At 45.9% G+C, this 18139-nt stretch overlaps 1 protein-coding gene across 8 annotated transcripts in view; it reads left to right on the top strand.

The window, feature by feature from the left end:
• LOC146202823 (uncharacterized) overlaps positions 1 to 18139 on the top strand; it is a 208286-nt gene that overhangs the window by 103767 nt on the left and 86380 nt on the right. For 7 of the 8 annotated variants that reach the window (XM_084588353.1, XM_084588360.1, XM_084588355.1 and 4 more), the window contains exons 20-21: positions 13971 to 14081; positions 14239 to 14322. The exons of the other annotated variant lie outside the window; for it this stretch is intronic. In XM_084588353.1, the coding sequence (XP_084444479.1) occupies positions 13971 to 14081; positions 14239 to 14322 (195 nt within the window). The remainder of the gene's footprint in view (positions 1 to 13970; positions 14082 to 14238; positions 14323 to 18139) is intronic. 8 annotated transcript variants of the gene reach the window in all.

Raw genomic sequence — 18139 nt, 5'->3', positions numbered from 1 at the left:
GACTGACCGCGTGCTTTCCTCATTGATGACTTCTGGGTGGAAAGATGGACGATTGTCGCAACAGTGTTTCCCTTGTAGTGATGTTTGTTTAGACCTGTAGCGCCCTACCTATCCGTATTCCGAATTAACGGGGGTGGAATTAACTAGTATTTAGTTGCAAGCTTTGGAGGTTGCGAGGAAAAGAATAGCAGGCCATCGCAGCGGCCGCCAGCCCCTTCCCTCAGTCTTTTCGAATTAACGAGCTTTCACTTTAGGTGTAGTTATCAAATCAACAAATCAATCAATTGGTTCATCCCCTCCCCCTAAAGTACCGCAAAAGAATCCATCGCGCTTCCCCTCATGAAGTCATATTTCCGCGGGAACGGACGCCTCGTGTATGTTAGCTCGTTGGCTTTTCTTTGATGCTTTACCCCGTTGCACCTAGGTGTTGCAAGAAAGCAACTGTGGCAGGTAATAGCTGGTGATCCGTTTTTCACGTTGTAAGCGCTCGGCATATGTCCAGTTCATCGTAAAACCTATTATAGAACTATAGTTTTTCGAAATTTTAAACATTGTAACCGGGAAATCGTGTTATCTGGGAACGTAAGGAGAAAAAATAGGGTAACTCTAAGGGAGATGTTTCACTGCCCGCAATTTTGAACTTATGAAACTGGAAATAGTATGAACCGGGAACATATTGATGAGGTTCTACTGTATTAGTTGTACTGCAGGATGACTTGTGGGCACTCATTGTCAGTGTGCAATTTTAAACCTTCGCACCTTGCCAGCTTCGTCTATGCCCACGGCATGCCAATCGAGAGCACTGTCCCCATTTTCTGAAATCTTCTGATCAGACCTTTCTACCTTCCTTCTCTGTTTTCATTGAGCAACCATGCAACCAATCTGCCCTGATTTTCCGCTTTCCAAAATTCCCATCTCCTTCAGCTCAAGAGCTTCACAGGAGCGAAGTAGTTGTCCATGAAGACCTGCAAGTTTATGCCGTTTGGCATGTTCTCAACTAGCCACATCACGATAGAGCCGCCAAGTCTAAGGTGTGAATGTTCAATGCTAACTCCGGTGCCCTTGCCCTGATAAAATTCAAAATCATGTTCTACGCCGTCAGATCTGCATTGCACGAAGACCTTGACGCTTTCAGGATTCGGTCTCCCTTTAACAAATTGTTCTGCAGAGAGATGGCTGGTGGAAGCAATCATTTGCTCATTAATACTGCTGTATTTTAAAGGCTTCAACTCCAAACAGTGCTGCCTGAATGTTGCGAGAAGTGGTCATACCTTCCAGAACTTGTTCTGGGTGTTCGTGTCTCATGGTGCGTTTGAGTCAGTTTTGTGGAGAGCAGCCCTGAGCTTGAAAAACCACTTTGCACTCAGAATCTGCAATTGTAGGGATAATAATAATTGGTTTACAGGCAGGGAAAGGTGCAGTATCTGTCACACTTGCCCCGTGGACACCGGAACCGTGCCGTAAGGGAAGGGAGTGAAGTGGAAAGAGAAAGGGGAGCCGGTAGTGGAAGGCTAGGGAGTAATTTTGACCACCTGGGGATCTTTAACGTGCGCTGACATCGCACAGCACACGGACGCAATTGTAGGGATACGAGTTGCTTTTTCCCAGTACATCCACTCATGGTAATTTCAGCACTCCCATAATCATTAAAATTCTTAGCGGCACCTTGATTTCTTCGGGTGTTGTTGCAAGCTCCAGTCCATTTTTTTGCAGATAATACGTTTGTAAATATTGCGAATTCTTCAATGACTGATGGGGTGATATACCACGAAAAAGTACACCATCGGCTCTTGTGGCAAGGAGGCTCTTTGTTGTGGGTTGTAGTCGGTTTGTATTTATTGAAACAAACCTCCCTTTCACCAACTTCACAGAAATGTTGGTGCTTTGTGTCTCGTGTTTGTGATCTTTGCTTTCATCCGCGACATGCTGAGTGCCTCTATAGGTGTGGAGCTGCCAGCATTTGGATTCTAGGTCACAAATTACTGTATGAGTAAATAAGTACACCATTTACCAATATTCCTCTTACCTTGTTTTCACTTAACCATTCCTCAGTTTCATTATCTGAGAAGTATGCGTCTGAGAGATCTTCATTGGCAGTTATCGAGAACAAAGCTTCAGCAGTGGAATTTTCCAGTTTTCTTCTCTTAGATGAATGGTTCGAACACCTGCATGCTATCGGCATATTATTTACTGCTCTTGCACAAAATAAGAGCGTCGCGGACATAATGTGCCACTTTGACTGTTTCGGTATTGACTGTGTCCACATTTGGGCACGCTTCACTCTAATTCTGCTGAAGCGCTTATTCTATGTCTAAGATAATGAAATCTGGCATGCAACTTCTGCATTCCCTTATTGACACATTCACTGCAATGAACTGCATTATTAGGCATCGGTTTAAAAAGAGGCATGCAAAAATAAGAGCTACTCATTCGTCCCACTGTAAAATTTTGACATCCATTACAACTTGACAGGGTGGGTCCAAATGTTACTGGCACCAAATTCAAAGGCGGATGTTGGCCCTTCGTGCAAAGATATAACGAAATTCGGGTCGTGTCCACTTGTGTGGATGTAGCGGCTGAAGGGGATATGAAAGCTGTGCCTGCTTTTGGTTTAGGACATAACCAGCTGACGAGGTTTTGTAGCATTCCTTGGCCTACTCGAGCTTTGAGAAAATGCTTTAAGAGCTAGGAGTCTTTCTTTTGAAGCAACTTGTCCGACTGAGCCCTGAGAGCAACTGGAAAAGGGTAAAAAGAATGCTTATCCAGCTCACTGCTGAAACTAATATTGAATTCCAATGGAAGATTGGGAGTGAGAGTTGTCTGTTCCAGTGATAAATTGGGGTCAGGTGTTGATACCAGATCGCTCTGTGGAGTATCAATATTTGCTCCACTGAAATCTGAGTATTTGGCTGGAAATACATGACTTTCTTTCTTTCCACTTCTGCTCCCTGTCAAGACTTGCGCATCCTTACTTTCCGCTTTATTGCATAAGAAGCAGCTACAGCATACAACAGAATAACATTCATACCGACAAAAGAATTTAAAACTAAAGGTGCGTTCTGCAGTTCTAAATGTTGTACCTTGAAAGTTTTAGTAGCCGGGAAAAGTAATGCCTGTCTGTTGGCCGCAGCGATATTGGCTGTCGCCACAAGAGTTTGCCTATACAGCTGAACCCCTATATAGTGAAGTCACTGGGACTGGCAAAAATCTTTACTGTATCAGTTGTTGGTGATGAGATGGTCCTGAATATGCGTCTGATGAATAAATATCTTGTTGCGTAATGAAAAACTCTTAAATACCTTTCACTTCTCTTCTATCGTCTCTTCGTGCCATTTTTCATTTATAAGATCTTTTGTTTACATCTTGTGGAAGCACCTCTGAAGCATCAGGGTAACATGGCTACGAATAAAACTGGGTTTGATGTTATGTGAAAACCAAAGCCTTCTTCCCTCGATACTGACCCAAAATACACCGCACTGACAGTGAGGTTATTGTCCCATAGCAGTAATGCCCCTGCCACATGGAAAATTTAATACCATTCCCAGTGAATGGCATTTGTTCAATTTAATGCAATTTTTTCTACGCACTGCTACGCGACCAAAACTTATGCCTTTTGCAAATAATGGCAATTGCAGTGGGCAAAAATTAGGGCATACACAAATTTTGGGGTGGCTTCAATATTTTGTGAAAATGATTGCGCTGCGACTGAAAGCAGCTCTCAAATTCATACTCATGTACTGTATTTACTCGCATAATGGGCTCACCTCCTACATTGGCTGTCAGACTATTTTTACCCCCTAGCATAATCATCACACCACCAAAATTACTGCCGCGCGAGTGGTCTGCCAGTAGTAGCAAGCGCCATCTTTGAAGTGCTACTGAAACTAGCTGGCCTAGTTGTGTGATGATATACCCAAGCACTACCAGGCAGTGATAGTGCTTGGATATATCATCATCACCATAGGAGGCATTGTTTATTCTCGTTGAGTCGTTTGTCCGGCCATTTTGTGAGGTGTCTCGTCATTGTTTCTTCCTCGTTCCATTCATGTTACTTGTTTTTTTCTGCATCAACAGTGTTCTTGGTGCCGCATCATGATGGGCGGTACATAAGCTATACAGCAGCTTTTGAGCTGAAAGCTATGGAATAAGTGTTAAAGCATGGCAACCGTGTTGCCAGCAGGCACTCGGGCCTTCGATGTCAACGAGTTCTGCGTACGTTACTGGAAATGGTGATAGCAGTGTCGACACGGAGTCGGATCAAGAGTAAAACTGTATGGTCTGCTGTACAACATTATACCATGAAATACGGGGAGTGATGATGAGGCTGCGTGCAGTTAATTAAATGCTTTAGCAGTTCGTGCTTTTGGCGATTCTGTACTTTTATAACTACAGTAAGGTCTACTTGAAAGTAATGTTGTGGTTACACTTTCAGTAACTGGCCTAAGAACCCCTATTCACGACTATTTAAATTTGCTTTTAGCACTCCAAAACATTGGCTCGAAAAGGATCCCCGCTTGATTATCGCACCACCTAACTTCGCATCAATTTTCCGCGAAAAAAAAATGCGAGCAATGTGCGAGTAAATACGATATTTCATGCCTTGTAACCAGCCTCTTCATCATGACTATCCATTACGAATTTCAGCGTATGTACGGAAGGGTGCAGAAGGTGTGCATCTGCACGCAGGTCGTTCGGAGTGATGGCTAGGGCGCGTACGATTGAAATACTATTCTTTTAATGCTCTTGAAGGGTCCTGTATTTATTTCAGCTCTGTTTACAATTTCAGTATACAAAGGGGTGTGTACCAAGTTGGAATAAACTCATCAAAACAATTAATTTTAAGTTTCAAAAACAAATCTGCTTCCAACATTTCACTCAATACATTCAGCTTCCCATTGCAAAAAGAATTTCAGCTCTATGTCCTTTAGGTGCCGAGATATTGAGGCCTCTAAAGTTCAAGTGGTCAACAATGCATGGTTTGAGAAAAGAGCAAAAAAAGAAACTCAGGACATTTAAGGTGGGTTCAGATGGGAGGACCGGAGCGCGGACGGTCCGCGTGCGTCAATGCTACTCGCGCCCCAAGTGACGCCGACATCCCTGCTCTGAGCAACGGCGAGAGAGCGGCGTGGCCATCCGGGGCCCCGGATCGCGGATCGGACTGAATATGCCAAGCGCCTTTTTCAGACTGTGCGGACGGAGATTGTTTTTGCTCTTTTTGCTTTATCGTTGCTGCCTCCGCGTTGCTACGCCCGCGCACTTTTTTGTCTCCTATACAGTTCGAGTGGGGGTATTGTTTGTTGTGCATGCGCTGCGTCGATCACTCTGTGCTCGTAGCAGTGCATCGTTTTTTTGTGTTCGTGCTTCTGGGTGTGCCAGAGTTGTAGCTTTACTCGGTTGCTAGTGCTGATTATGGGTGAAGTAGCGAAAAAAGCGCTCTGTGATGAAGCGACACTCACGTTTTTAGCAGTCGTAGAGAGCTGCCCACAGATAGGGAGTATTGAAGATGCTTGCAATGAACGCTTCCAGTGAATTAGCATTTTTCGCTTTCTCGTCGTCCTCGCACACTTCACGTAGAACAGCTCCCCAGCCGCAGCGGCGCAGTGGCGCTCGAATACTGTACCCAAGGACGCGGGATCGAATCCGGGCCTCGGCGGCCGTTTTTCGATGACGGCGAAAAGCAAGGCGCCCATGTGCTATGCGATGTCAGTGCACGTTAAAGAACCGCAGGTGGTCGAAACTTCTGGAGTCCTCCTACGGCGTCTCTCATAGCCTGTGTCGCTTTGGGACATTAAACCCCACAAACCAAACCACAAACGTAGAACAGTCAGAGCAGCGAGACAACGGTTTCGCTCGGTGTCCATGTTTAAACACTCAGTAGAAAAAATTTTCGGCAGTGCGCGAACGGAGGAGGAGGAGGGTACACGTGGATGGTCCGCTGGCTTCGTGTAAATGCTCGACGGCCGGATCGCACACGGACGCATGGTCACATGGCACCAGATTCGTGCTGACGCGAGCGGACTATCCGCGCTCTGGTCCTTTTGTCTGAACCCACATTTACTGATGCAATGCACACATTTACAATTTAAAATGGCTAGAAACTTTCGGGGATGTAGTCTCTTTGCTTTCCAGCGTGCAGTGTTTAGCATGAAGTGTTTAGCTTGACAGCAAGGAGTTATCTCCTCCTCAAGGTGATTCATTCCTGCAGTGTACTTGCCTGTGTGATCATGATGGTGCATATCTGAATGCGATGCCGTGTAAGGGTGGAGGTGCTGCTCCATTCTGATCCTAACTGCTTGCACTGCTTCATACCAGTTGCTGTGGGGTTTTACTGTCACATTAGGTGAACTTAGGAATGATGCCAGTGCATTGGGGGCAGAGGTGTATCTTTCACTGGCTTTAATACAAAATTTTCGAAACCTAGGGAAGCGTATGATAATGTTTATTTGCAAGTAATTTTGATATGACCCACAAGCAATTGGAGGTAATAGCGGAAAAATGCACTGTGTGTGTGCAACAGCACATCTTCCCAGAATTCTGAATTGCCAGGGGAGAGAGAAGTGACAGCAGCAGGCGAAGCAGATAGGTGCAAGCTGCCACATTGGGGGTATTACCCCCAATGTGGGGTCTTTAAGGTAATAAAGTGAAGTGAAGTGAAACCGCTGGCAAACTTCTGGCTGCAAAAACTGAGTTGTTCTAATGATTTTGCTTACCAAACAAGGAGGTACTTCACCATTGAACCTCTTTGTCACTGATAGAATTGTCAGGCTTACGTCAGACTAAAGCATACTTGATGCATTGTGGAGTAGTGCACCAAATGTGATAGTCACTAAAAATCTTATAAAGGATTTTGGAATGCCTTATAGGACCAATAGCCAAATGTTAAAACTGAAGCACCAGCATTGCTCAAGCAAACACATGATGACCTATTCGCAGGAGGCAGTCAAGTAAAGAAGCTGAAGGATGAAAAAGTTACACCTTAGTGCAGTCTATCCTTTCATGAAGGTTTTTCTGAAGAGCACTCAAATTTATCAGCATTGGCGTTGGATAAAGGATAAGTGCAGGATAGACGGCGGAAATGTCATGTTCATTGATGTGAACTCCAAACTAATGGGGCTGCTTTAGCACACCGGAGTGGTAGACTTCACGTTTGATTCTGTCAAGTGAAAAATAAGCAAAAGCTTTAGGTCAAACTTAGTGTTGGACTTAAAATGCATAAGCAAGCATTCTGTTCGCTGCAGGTCTGTTATGTATTCTTAGGTCAGCGTATGTTGTTTTTGGCAGTTTTGTACGTGGCTAGCCAGAGTAGCATTGGATGTTGCATAAAAAGGAATCAATTAGATTCCTTTTTATGCAACATGTATGTTTTGTATGTTGGCAGGAATAGAAAACTGCAATGATAACTCTTTTCAACCTAGAAATGTGCCTTAAAACATAATTAGAATGCTCCAAAACTCACTTCACTGTTCTAAAGCTGCTTCAATATGGAATTACTGCTCCCTGAGCTGCTCCAAAATCCCCGAGCCAGCTTCTGCTACTTTCCTAAGTAGCTTTCACCTGCGTGACAGACTGAACCTTCTGGCAAATATTTGGTGGGGTGGCAACACTGGTCATAGAACAGCATCTCATGACATGCTCAGACGCACATTGGGCAAGGTCATGATGCTAAGGTGTTCCGGCCATGTGATCCGCTCGCTCTGACTGCTTTAAAAAATGTTTAAAGGCTGCATCACTGTCTGCATGTTGCAGACGAACACTCTGGCTAGAACGAAGTTCAGGCGCGAAGGTGAACCCACTGCTGCAGGATGTGTGCTGTGCATGGTGTGCAGAAGGCCTGAGAAGAGAAGGTGATGCTGGCTAAATAATCAAAACAAAAATTTGTGCAATTTGTGTTCGGTTGGCATTGCCCTTCATAATTTCAGCTAGCAACCAGACCCAGAAACCAGTCTCTCTCGAATCCGTAATCGTATCCTATGCAGTGCCTTATGTATAATGAGAGCCAATTTGCCTGTCATCAAAACACACGTTTTCAGTTTTGCGATTGGACAGTTAGGGGCTCTTGTTTATCTAGTCATGAGTCTGAACACCACACTTAACATAGCACTACTATATTCTTTGGCTCACCGCCTCCATGAGCATTTATGCCTTTAGCACTTCTGACTTCTGTTTTTTGTTTCAATGCTACTGTTGTCGCAGGCATCAGTAGGTATGAAAGTATGGTAGCAGAACTGCCATTTTACCTTAAAATGACAGTGGCATGCCTAAAATGAGGCTAAGCAAAGCAGACAATGGGTAGGTATTCCCTTACTAGTCACTCCACCGCAAGAATTTAACTAGCTTCTGTAACACCGCAGATATCGGCGTTTGAAAATGGCACTCTTCCTCCCCCCTCAACTCAGTGATCGGAAACAGCAGGAAAACAAGATAAAACAGCTCAAGGACTGCGCTCCACCCATAAATACGTCATCAGCTGATATTCCATTCGTTGGCTGTTGGCATTTACCACCGCAGTGGGCATCGAGCCCCATAGTCACATGGGCATCCTAACTGCGGTTGGTCAACCATTGTTACCGAACTTGGCTATGGTTATTGCAAATCGTGGTTTGCTGTTTTCACATAGGCTGCCACCATTTTGAAGCGGAAGCTTCACTACGCCAGCCAGCTCGAGCCTTCAGCGTCACCGTCGGTGGGTGCCTGAAAGCGCTAACTCTTGCCTCTTCATTCATGTGGGAGGGCGACATTGAAATCGGCCTGCCATGACGCCTGCCTGCCCTATGCCATGCAGGCGCGTTCGTAATAGGCATGAAAGTGGGATCTGCATAGAACATCGGTGAACTTTGATGCGTTCCGATGCAACGCTGGGTTGTCCGCAGCCAAAAGCTTTCGCTCTACATTCGGTTCAGCAACGTTGAACACCCCTCTATTTTTTTTTGTTATGCAACGAGTGGTGCCCTGGTTGCAATAATTGACACTCTACAGAGCAGCAGTGCTGGACAAAGCAAGCTGCATTTGAAAGTATTGGTAGTTTGCAGTGCAGTATTTAAAAAGCCATCAGAATTTTTGTATAGGTTATGTGAGTGCTGAAAAAGTGCAGTATAATAGTTGGTTCTTCACTCGGTATTCAATTAAGTAGGCTGCTTCTAGCATTGTATTGAATCAAGATAATAAAGGATCGATTATCTTTTTTTTTTCGACCCTCACGTGACCTGTATGAATCTGTCATAGTATTGCTCGGTCATAGAAACTGAAACAAGGAGAAATTATTCAGCCGTGGCATATATCACACAATGATCTATGTACAGTAATATCTTGCACGTAGTTAACAAGAGGATAAAGTGGCATTGATAATTGGTACTTATATTTTTTTGAGGTGACAAAAGAAAGCCCCAGTACCTGCAAGCGCTAAGAAATGATGCCTCTTGACATAAGCAAAATAGAACAAGGTTGAAGCAGCTGTGCATGAAGTTTTTTTTTTTTTTTTGGTCTGCTTTCATTGCTTGTTCATACTTGTGCAAAGTCACCTTCTTGCATTGTTGCTTTGTAGTGCATTTGTTATTACTAAATTGATTCTTTCAAGGAATAACTTTTCACACAGCCACACGCATGTTTAAGTACCTTTTGTTCAGGGGCTCTGGAACTTTTTTTTTAGTTGGGGGAAGGGGGGGGGGGTAATTTTTGTCAGGTCATAATTATTATTTTTCACGTAATTTTGATTTTAATTGTTTCATGTTTACTTTAATATTTTATCTTAGTTTTTTAATTAAATTTAGCCCCAAATTTACACTTTCTAAATATAGTTTTACGCGATTTGAAAGCATGTTTTACCCCTAAAGAAGAATGAGGCCATGAATTGTTTGCAAATACAACCTTCTGAAACGCTATCGCACTTCATACTCTCAAAATACTCGTTACTATACTCTTTCAAAATTACCAACATGATTCATGTTCAAGCAATCGAAAAGCTGGTTATACATAACTTTAGGGAGCCAACAAAAGGTTGTTTAAGGGTCTCAACAACTTCCCTTCAGATTCTTTGCGAGAAGAAATTGGGTTGTTGGCTCAAGGGTGCCCCATTCTTGCAATCCCAATTTTCAAGCCAGCGAACGAAACTTTGGCAAAGAAATGCAAAAGGGCCTTAATTTGGTATGACATATATTAAAAAAAAAAAAACACCTTAGCTCAAGAAGTATACCCGCGAACAATATACACTTGAGCTAAGGAAGCTCGCGCACGGCCTGTATTAATCCCCTGGGTCTTGCTCATCAACTGTGGTCAGTCATTCAATTGTTTTTTTTTTTTGTTTATGGAGAGTATTAATTAAGTTTACGCAACGAAAAAGTTTTCAAAATGGTTGCAGTCCATGCTAGCTCATTTACAACAGAGTCTACATTTTAAAGGGGGCATGAAACGACTAGAAAGGTCCCTGAAAAACGTTTTCAATGTGTAGAATAAATGCTTCCGAGCATTCGTCCAAAGTAAAACTCCTCGGAAAAAGTCCAGCGATTTATTATTAATTTTTAAAAACAGCTTTTTTTGAAATTGCGGGCTGCGCCATTTCCGCGTGGTGGCGAGATTTGAGACTATTCTGCCGTGATTACCTATGTATCAAATCACGAGAGTGACAGGCCACGACAGGCTGCCATTGGCTGCAGCCGCGACGGCCACTACGTCACTGACACACTTCCGGTAGCTGCGAAAGTCGTCTGCTTGATTGCTGCAATGCATGTGTAAACCAAGCTCTTCGGTTCTCGATGTTAACCGAAAAGGTGGTGGCGTCAGACTGAAAGTGCACGTCTGTGCAGGAGTGCGAAAAGAGCACCAGCTGGTCCGATTTAACACCGTACCGATTAAATAGGCAGCATCAACCTTCCTGTACCGACCGACGGCGCAGCAGCGTACTGTAGTCCCGTGTCCCATCTTGTCTTTGCCGCATCGACCATTTGTGCGGCGTGTTGATAATTAATTGGAACGTACGTCAAAAAAAGTCTACCCTCAGCTTCATCGCGACAGTACGCAAATTCGCACCGCTCAAATGCAGCACCTGATGTTTAGCCTGGCGCGGGTGCTGCGGCCGACGGCACTCCGGTCGTGCGCTGCTCCCTACTCGTCGCTAGGCCTTGTTTCTTTTGCATCGCAGCCACAGCGGACGGTGTTTTAGAATCGTCCGCTTCGCTGCGTCTCTAGTGTAGTCGCTCGCGTGCTCGTGTGTAAGATTCTTGCGTGTAGCTTTGGAAAGCAGTGACAACCTGCGCTTCCGAACTGCATGTGGCGAGTTGTTTTGCTCATGATTTGCGGCGTAGTTTCTGGCTCGGCCGATGCGTACACATGCAGTAAAACACGCGTGCACGTTACGCATTGGCACTTCTTAATCGATGTGTGTCCGACTGAAAGTGCGCGTCGGTGCAGCAGTGCGAAAAGAGCACAAGCTGGTCCGATTCAACACCGTATCTATTAAAAAGGCAGCATCAACCTTCGTGTAACGTGCGTCAAAAAAGGTCTGTCCTCAGCTTCATCGCGAAAGTACACAAATTCGCACCGCTTATGTTCAGCACCAGATGTCGCTAGGTTACCGCAGAGATGCCGTCCGCGGGCACTGCGGCCGGTGGCACTCGGATCGTATGCTGCTCCCTGGTCGTCGCTAGGCCTTGTTTATTTGCGTTGAAGCCACGGCGGACGGCGTTTTGGAATCACCCGCTTCGTTGCGTCTCTAGCGTAGCCGCTCGCATGCTCATGTGCGCGATTCTTGCGTGTCGCTGCGAAAATCAGTGACAACCTGCGCTGCCGAACTGAATGTGCAGAGCTGCTTTGCTGTTGATTTGCGCCGTCGATTCTGGCTCGGACGATGCGTACACATGAGATAAAACACGCGTGCACGTTACGCATTGGCACTTCCTAAACGATGTGCGAGAGGACGTCAAAAAAAAAAAACTGCACCATCTTTTTTGTTAATCTCAATTTTAAGATTTGCGGACGCATAATTTGTGCTCACCTGTCATCCGATATCCAAACTCTGTAGCGATCATCAGTCCGTGCTCTCGTCAGTGATACGTACACGTATACATTCCACTCGTTATGCACAAGAGATACCACTCATCGACCATAATGAAAGCAGCTCCGGATTAAAAGGTATGATGACATATGTTTGGACACGGGCAACTGGCACGCTCGATCGTCTGCCTGCATCCATGCAGAGTCGATGCTATCGCGTCAACTCAGCGAGGGGTCACCAGCCGCCGTTGGTCAAACCGCAGAAGACTGTACCAAAGAGACTGACCCAGGCAGCACGAGAGAAGAAAGCGGTCTTGTAGAAAGCCGTGCTCAGCAAGAGTGCACGCTAATTTGCGCTGAATGGGACAGGGATATGAAGGAAAGTGCTCCCTCTGCGGCGGCCGCCGGTATATGTGGACAGCAGCTTCCCACCTGCAGGTATGCGCTCGCGAACGACCCAAGTCGTTTGGGCTGCTGTCGCACACAATTCCGAGAGGTCAAGAAACTGAAGAAACCGGCGGCCGAGGAAGACAGCAGACAAGGTTGAAAGCTATGCAAACGCAGACGGGACGGGAAAGGCAGAGACTGTGAATGCATGGGCGACGGTCGGGGAAAACAGGCGCGATGACCAGAAAACTGAGCGTCACCCGATGATGCTTCGTGGGCGAGGCTAGCGGGGCGGAGTTCCCGAGCTGCTTTCTTCGTTTTTTTCTGGTGTCTCAGAGTGTTGAGTTGAGGGGAGCGAGGAGGAGCGCCATTTTTAATCGCCGATATCTCTGGTGTTAATGAAGCTAGCTAAAAAATTCTTGCGGTAAATTGACTTGTGAGGGAGTGCCTATCTTTTGACAGATTTGCTTTACCCCATTTTAGGCATTGCATGACCCCTTTAATGTCCTAGAATTTGAGCGCTCATACAAGGGATTTTAGTGGGACCCCCTCGGAATAAAAATTAAAGGGGGCCCTGCTTTTGTTACAGTCTAGCTTAATCATGGTTACTTGGGTTATAACCATACATTCACCAACAGCATAGTGTTCAGAGGAGATGAGAGGCATGAGACATTTTTTGATTTTTGAAAATATTTAGACACTGTGCTTTGCAGTTACTGTATAGCAACATTTATAATATGCGCCTTTGCTCTTGCTGTCTTGGCAAAGTTGTCTTCTCATAGGTTATGAGCTTCATGTTTAAGCGTTCCGAATGCTGTTTTATTATGTTTATTTGCTTTGGACTCATTGCTATACATATCTTCTACTACGTCCCAGACAGCGTGTGTGCTGCTGTCATAATTTTGCTGCAGGTGCATAACCACGGCCATGTGCTCTTTGCTATAGCCGTTTGTTTATTAAATATATTATAAAAGATATCTTTATTTAATAGAGAAAATACATATATATTTGTGGAATGTGAATCGGGGCTGGAGTTTCATTTTATTGCACCCATGTCCAATTTTTTTATGTGAGTTCAATGGGGTAGTTCTTTTTTTTAATTGTTACTTTGTTCAAAATAAGCATTGGTTCATGTGGTGTTGGGTGTAGTTTTTGTTACTGTTTGTTAGAAGTCTAGTCCCGGAAGGATTTTGCATGGGCCTGTCTTTGTGCAGATGGGGCATAAGTGCTCTGCCTGGGTTTTTGCGCAGGCTTTGTTGAGATTTTAGCATTTCAGTGGTGAGGGTTACCAGAAATTGGTCTCTCTTATGCAGTGCGATGATCCCAAATGAATAGGTATGTGGCTATGTTCTATTTTGGCTTAGCCTTTCAATGAATGTTGCATTGTTCGAGAAAGAGTCCATTGCGTTGTCACTGCTCAAGGCGATAATGACGAATGCTGCATATGTGCAGCCCTATGTCGAGGCTTCGCATTTTTGAGTTGAAGCTGCAAGAAAATGCAGCAACTTTGCAGAGCTGCTTGAAACAAATGCTATATGCTTTTCTATAGCTTTTATTTAGTCCTGTGGTAGACAAGTGCGTCTTTGTTTTGTTTTTAGGCGGTGGGCATGGACTCAAGCAAGCCTATGGGCACTGTCATATTTGAGAACAAAAACTTCAAAGCAGAAAATGCAGCTCTGGACAAGTTCGAGTCGCAAACCAAGTCACAGGTAGTGGAGCCATTTTGCTTTTGTTTCTCATTATAGGATTACTAGATATGATTAGCTTATGAATTTGGATTATCGTAACTACAGCTTCCTCTGTTTAAGTTGATAGCATCTGTGTGCTGCCTCAGAAATCTGCAGTGTGTTGCCATTCTTTGTGCAGGAACCAGGCAGTACAAATGCTCCTATGTTGGCACCTGTTGCATCTAAGGCATCCAGTGACACTGTGGAGGCTAGCAAGCCCAAGGTGCGTTGCGCACATAGTACCTGGCTATTTTGTCATTTCCAGCAAGTGACATTTGCTGGCCTAGTTTCAGCAGCTCATTGATTTATTGGAGTTATGAGGCACATTGGCCATTGCTCAGGGAAATTGTGACAGCGTTAGTTTGCAGTGTGAGGACCATCCTTTGCAATGTGCTAGCGGAGGATTTGGGGCATTGGCTAGGCATGGCTAGCGTGTGTCTAGTCATATTAAAGAACTTCTAGTTACAACAAAGATCATGCAGTGCTAAAAAAAGACAATTGCCTATCTTTTAATGCGATCACATTATAAGGCCCCATTGCAGAAAAACGCATTATCTAGTCCCCTTTGTGATGAAGCCTGCTGATTGTTGAGAATAGAACTAGTCTCAACGTCAACTTGTACGGTAGTGTAAGATCTCCGCAAGTGGAAGGGACGACTATAGATGTATGAGGCAAGGTGGAATTTCTGCTAGGGCACAGACAGACGTATGCGGCGAGCAGCAATGATGGAGGAGGAGCCGGCCAAGTGGACTTGGGTTTTGATGCTGTTGCATTCTGAGTGTAGCATAATAAGTGTCCTTTATGAATTTTTTTTCTCTCATATCTAGTTGCACATTTATGGTCCTCTAGGCTCTAGATGGCGAGAAATGCCAGTTGGAATTTTGCCCAGTCTGAAATTGGAGCTTGAAATTGTTGTCACTGCGTGCATTGAAATGTCTACAGTAAAACCTCATTGGTGCAGTTTCTGAGAATTCAGCGTGTGACTTCTGCCAAGTGATCTCTCCCAAAAGATTGACACCCTGCAGTTAAAAACTGTAACCATTAGAGCACTCAAAATATTTTCAGATCAGCATGCAGGAGCTGCGAAACAAATTGACGAAGAAAGAGAAAGAAAAGAAAAAAAACATTAGCAGATACTTGTTAGTGTTCAGTCAGTTTCACACATTTTCATTGTACATACTAAAATCAGAAGAAAAGAAGGTCTCCTCAACAGAAATCATGAAACGTGCGTGCGCATTCAACCGCCAAAAGTCCTCGAGTGAGTTGCGCACTCCTCGAGTCAGACAGGGGAAAGAAAGTCTCCCGGTTACGCCGGCAGGAAAGAGGGAAGCCCACCACAACGTCACCGCAGGTGACTGGGAGGCGGTGCGGGGTGGCCAGCGTGCCCTCTCCTCGCAGTCCTCCTTAACAGCCTGCGTAATCTCGCGTGTTAATTATGCGGCCGTTTTAATGGGGGCAGGGGATTGTTAATCCCCCCCCTCCTAAAAACCGCCGTACGGCTAAAAGCAGCTGCGTTCATCGAGGTGGCCGGCTGGACGCCGTTCATTGGTGGCCTGGTTGACGGCGACAGCAGGCTCTAGGTGCAGGAATGCGGCCGCTCCCTGGACGGCTTGGCCTTCGATTCCGCAACTCTTGTCGTGGTCTCCACTGGCTCCCCTCCTGACTGGCTGCAAGGCTGTCTTTTCCCTAGTTTTTTTTGCTCTTTGACCCTCTTTTTTTAATTAACCCCACTCTATCCTTTCCAAAGAGAAAGCGTGTGCTTGCTCTGGAAGCAAAATGCACTGAATATCGATACAGTGTCCCATCCATAATCAGCACAAGAAATTACTCCCTGCGCATTGGTCACAGTTGCGTCTGCTGTGGGTGCTAGTTGTAACAAGGCGGTGATGCTCAAAATGCCAAGCCTGGCCTCTTTCTGCAGGTGCCTGTTGGTGGGGGAGTGCGTCCTCCTCAGGCCACGCAGCGGGGGCCGAATTGTGGTGTGCTTTGTGTAAAGACTAGTTCCGCCATCTTCGCTTGCAGCTCTGTCGCGCGTCGGCGCGTGCCCACCGCAGCAACCGTGGCGTTGTTGTGAACTTGTTCTACCCGTTTGGACGTCGCCGTGCACCACTAGGCAGTGAAATGACACAACTTGAAACAAGTCTTTGGGCCACTCGCATGCTCAGCGATGCGCATGTAGTGCGATACAGCTCGTCTCAGCATGGCGTGACCAACCTCAAGACTCGTGTATCTTTCTCGTGGGGAAAACTATTGCTCAAGGTGCTATCGGAGTATAGGCGGCAGGGATCCAATGCGCTCACAGCAATGCAAGCTGTGTAGCTCCCGCACAGGCAGCAATACCAGCGGGCCCTTATGTGCACCGTGGCTGTGCCGCTCTGCTCCCAGAGCCCGTCGAACACTAGTCGACAAAAAAGAAAAGGCATCATACCGCTTTCTTCTTTAAACTCTCTTAGGCTGACTAGGCCCCCGCTGCATCAATGCAATTGAAATGGTCGCCACTTACACACACAGCGGCCGGGTAGTCCGCCCCTTCACTCAGTCTGCCTGCGGCGAGCTATCACAACGAACTGGATAATGGGCGCGGCATAACGGATAGTAATGTTATGCCATCAGCATTTGCGCGCAATAGTGCATATGCAAAAGTGTTTTCCGTTATCCCGTTGAGCATGGGTAAGTCAAAACACCACCAGAGAATGCCCATCACACCAGCGTCCGCACGTCACCCTGCTGCAGAGCGGTGGAGTCGTGGGACCTCCTGCTGTCACAGAAAATTACAAGATCACAGTGGCTAGCATCTACCTCTGAGCTCTCGCAGTAATAACAGTTAAGGCTGTTTTACTTCGTTGCCGTTGTGGAATCACCACTGCAGAACTGTCCTGTCATTACCATGTCTTTTTCGGTAGTTGGATACACTCAATCGATTTGTCGCACCTCTGGCCTAACGTTTCGGGCGCCAAGAATAAGGGGGTTATTCTCGCAAGAATGTGCCACGGGGGGCGAACTAGATGCTACAATCACCCTCTAGCCCTGACGTGCAGCCCTAGCAGACGGAGCTGTGACCCCCCAACCTGCGGTGTGAGAAGCCGCTGCTGCGGTGGGTCCGGGCCTAGGGGACAAACACTGGGTTACATACTTGAACAGTCTTTACTATGCTCGAGTACACTGCAAGGCACAACACTGAAATACAACTGCCGTAGCGAGCGAACGTCTCGCTCGCGTATGGGGGTGAAATAAACCACCTAATGGGGAAGCACAGGCAGGGAGGTTAGGGGAAGTGTCTGCTCACCTAGCGTGGCTTCGCGCTCACAGTCGTTCGGTAGGTGCGCACTGTGACTGGGCGATTCTCAGTGACTGCGGTGGTCTCCTCGGCGGAAATCATTAACCGCACGTGTGCACTCAACCACTGAAAAGCCCCGAGCGAGTTGCGACAGACTCGCTTCTAGACTCTTGACAGGGGAAAGGAGGTCTCCTGGTTACGCCAGCAGGAAAGAGGGAAGCCCGCGGCAGCGTCGCTGCAGGGGACTGCGAGGCGGTGTGGGGTTTGCCAGCGTGCCCTCTCCTTGCGGTCCTCCTTAACAGCCTGCATAATCTCGCATGTTAATTATGTGGCTGTTTTAATGGGGGTGGCAGGGGATTGTGAATCTCCACAACATTATGTTGTGGTGTGCTGAAGGTGCCAACCACTAAAGAAGCGAAGTAAATAAGCTGAAGAATGAAAAGGCTACCCTTGAGTGCCAGCTATCCTTCCTGAAGTTCCTGAAGGCACTACTGACCAGCGCATGTCATTTTATCAGCAGAGGCATAGGATCAGAAAGGATATGCACAAGAAAGACGAACAGAAATCTGCTGCTAGTTGATGTAAACTCCGATCTCGTGGCACTGTTTTATTGCATCAGAGTGGTAGACTCTACGTTTAAATCTAAGCTAGCTTATTCCTAAATGTTTCTTAGGTCAGCATGTGTTATTTTAAGCATATTTATATGTTTTGACCATTTTTCTTTTTTTGTCAGGAATGTGTGCATAGTTAGTTGGAAAAGCAT

The sequence above is a fragment of the Amblyomma maculatum genome, chromosome 1, assembly GCF_055883805.1.
Source record: "Amblyomma maculatum isolate TAMU_Amacu chromosome 1, ASM5588380v1, whole genome shotgun sequence".
Taxonomy (NCBI): domain Eukaryota; kingdom Metazoa; phylum Arthropoda; class Arachnida; order Ixodida; family Ixodidae; genus Amblyomma; species Amblyomma maculatum.
The sequence above is the reverse complement of the archived record's forward strand: the minus strand, read 5'-3'. Positions and strand labels throughout refer to the sequence as shown.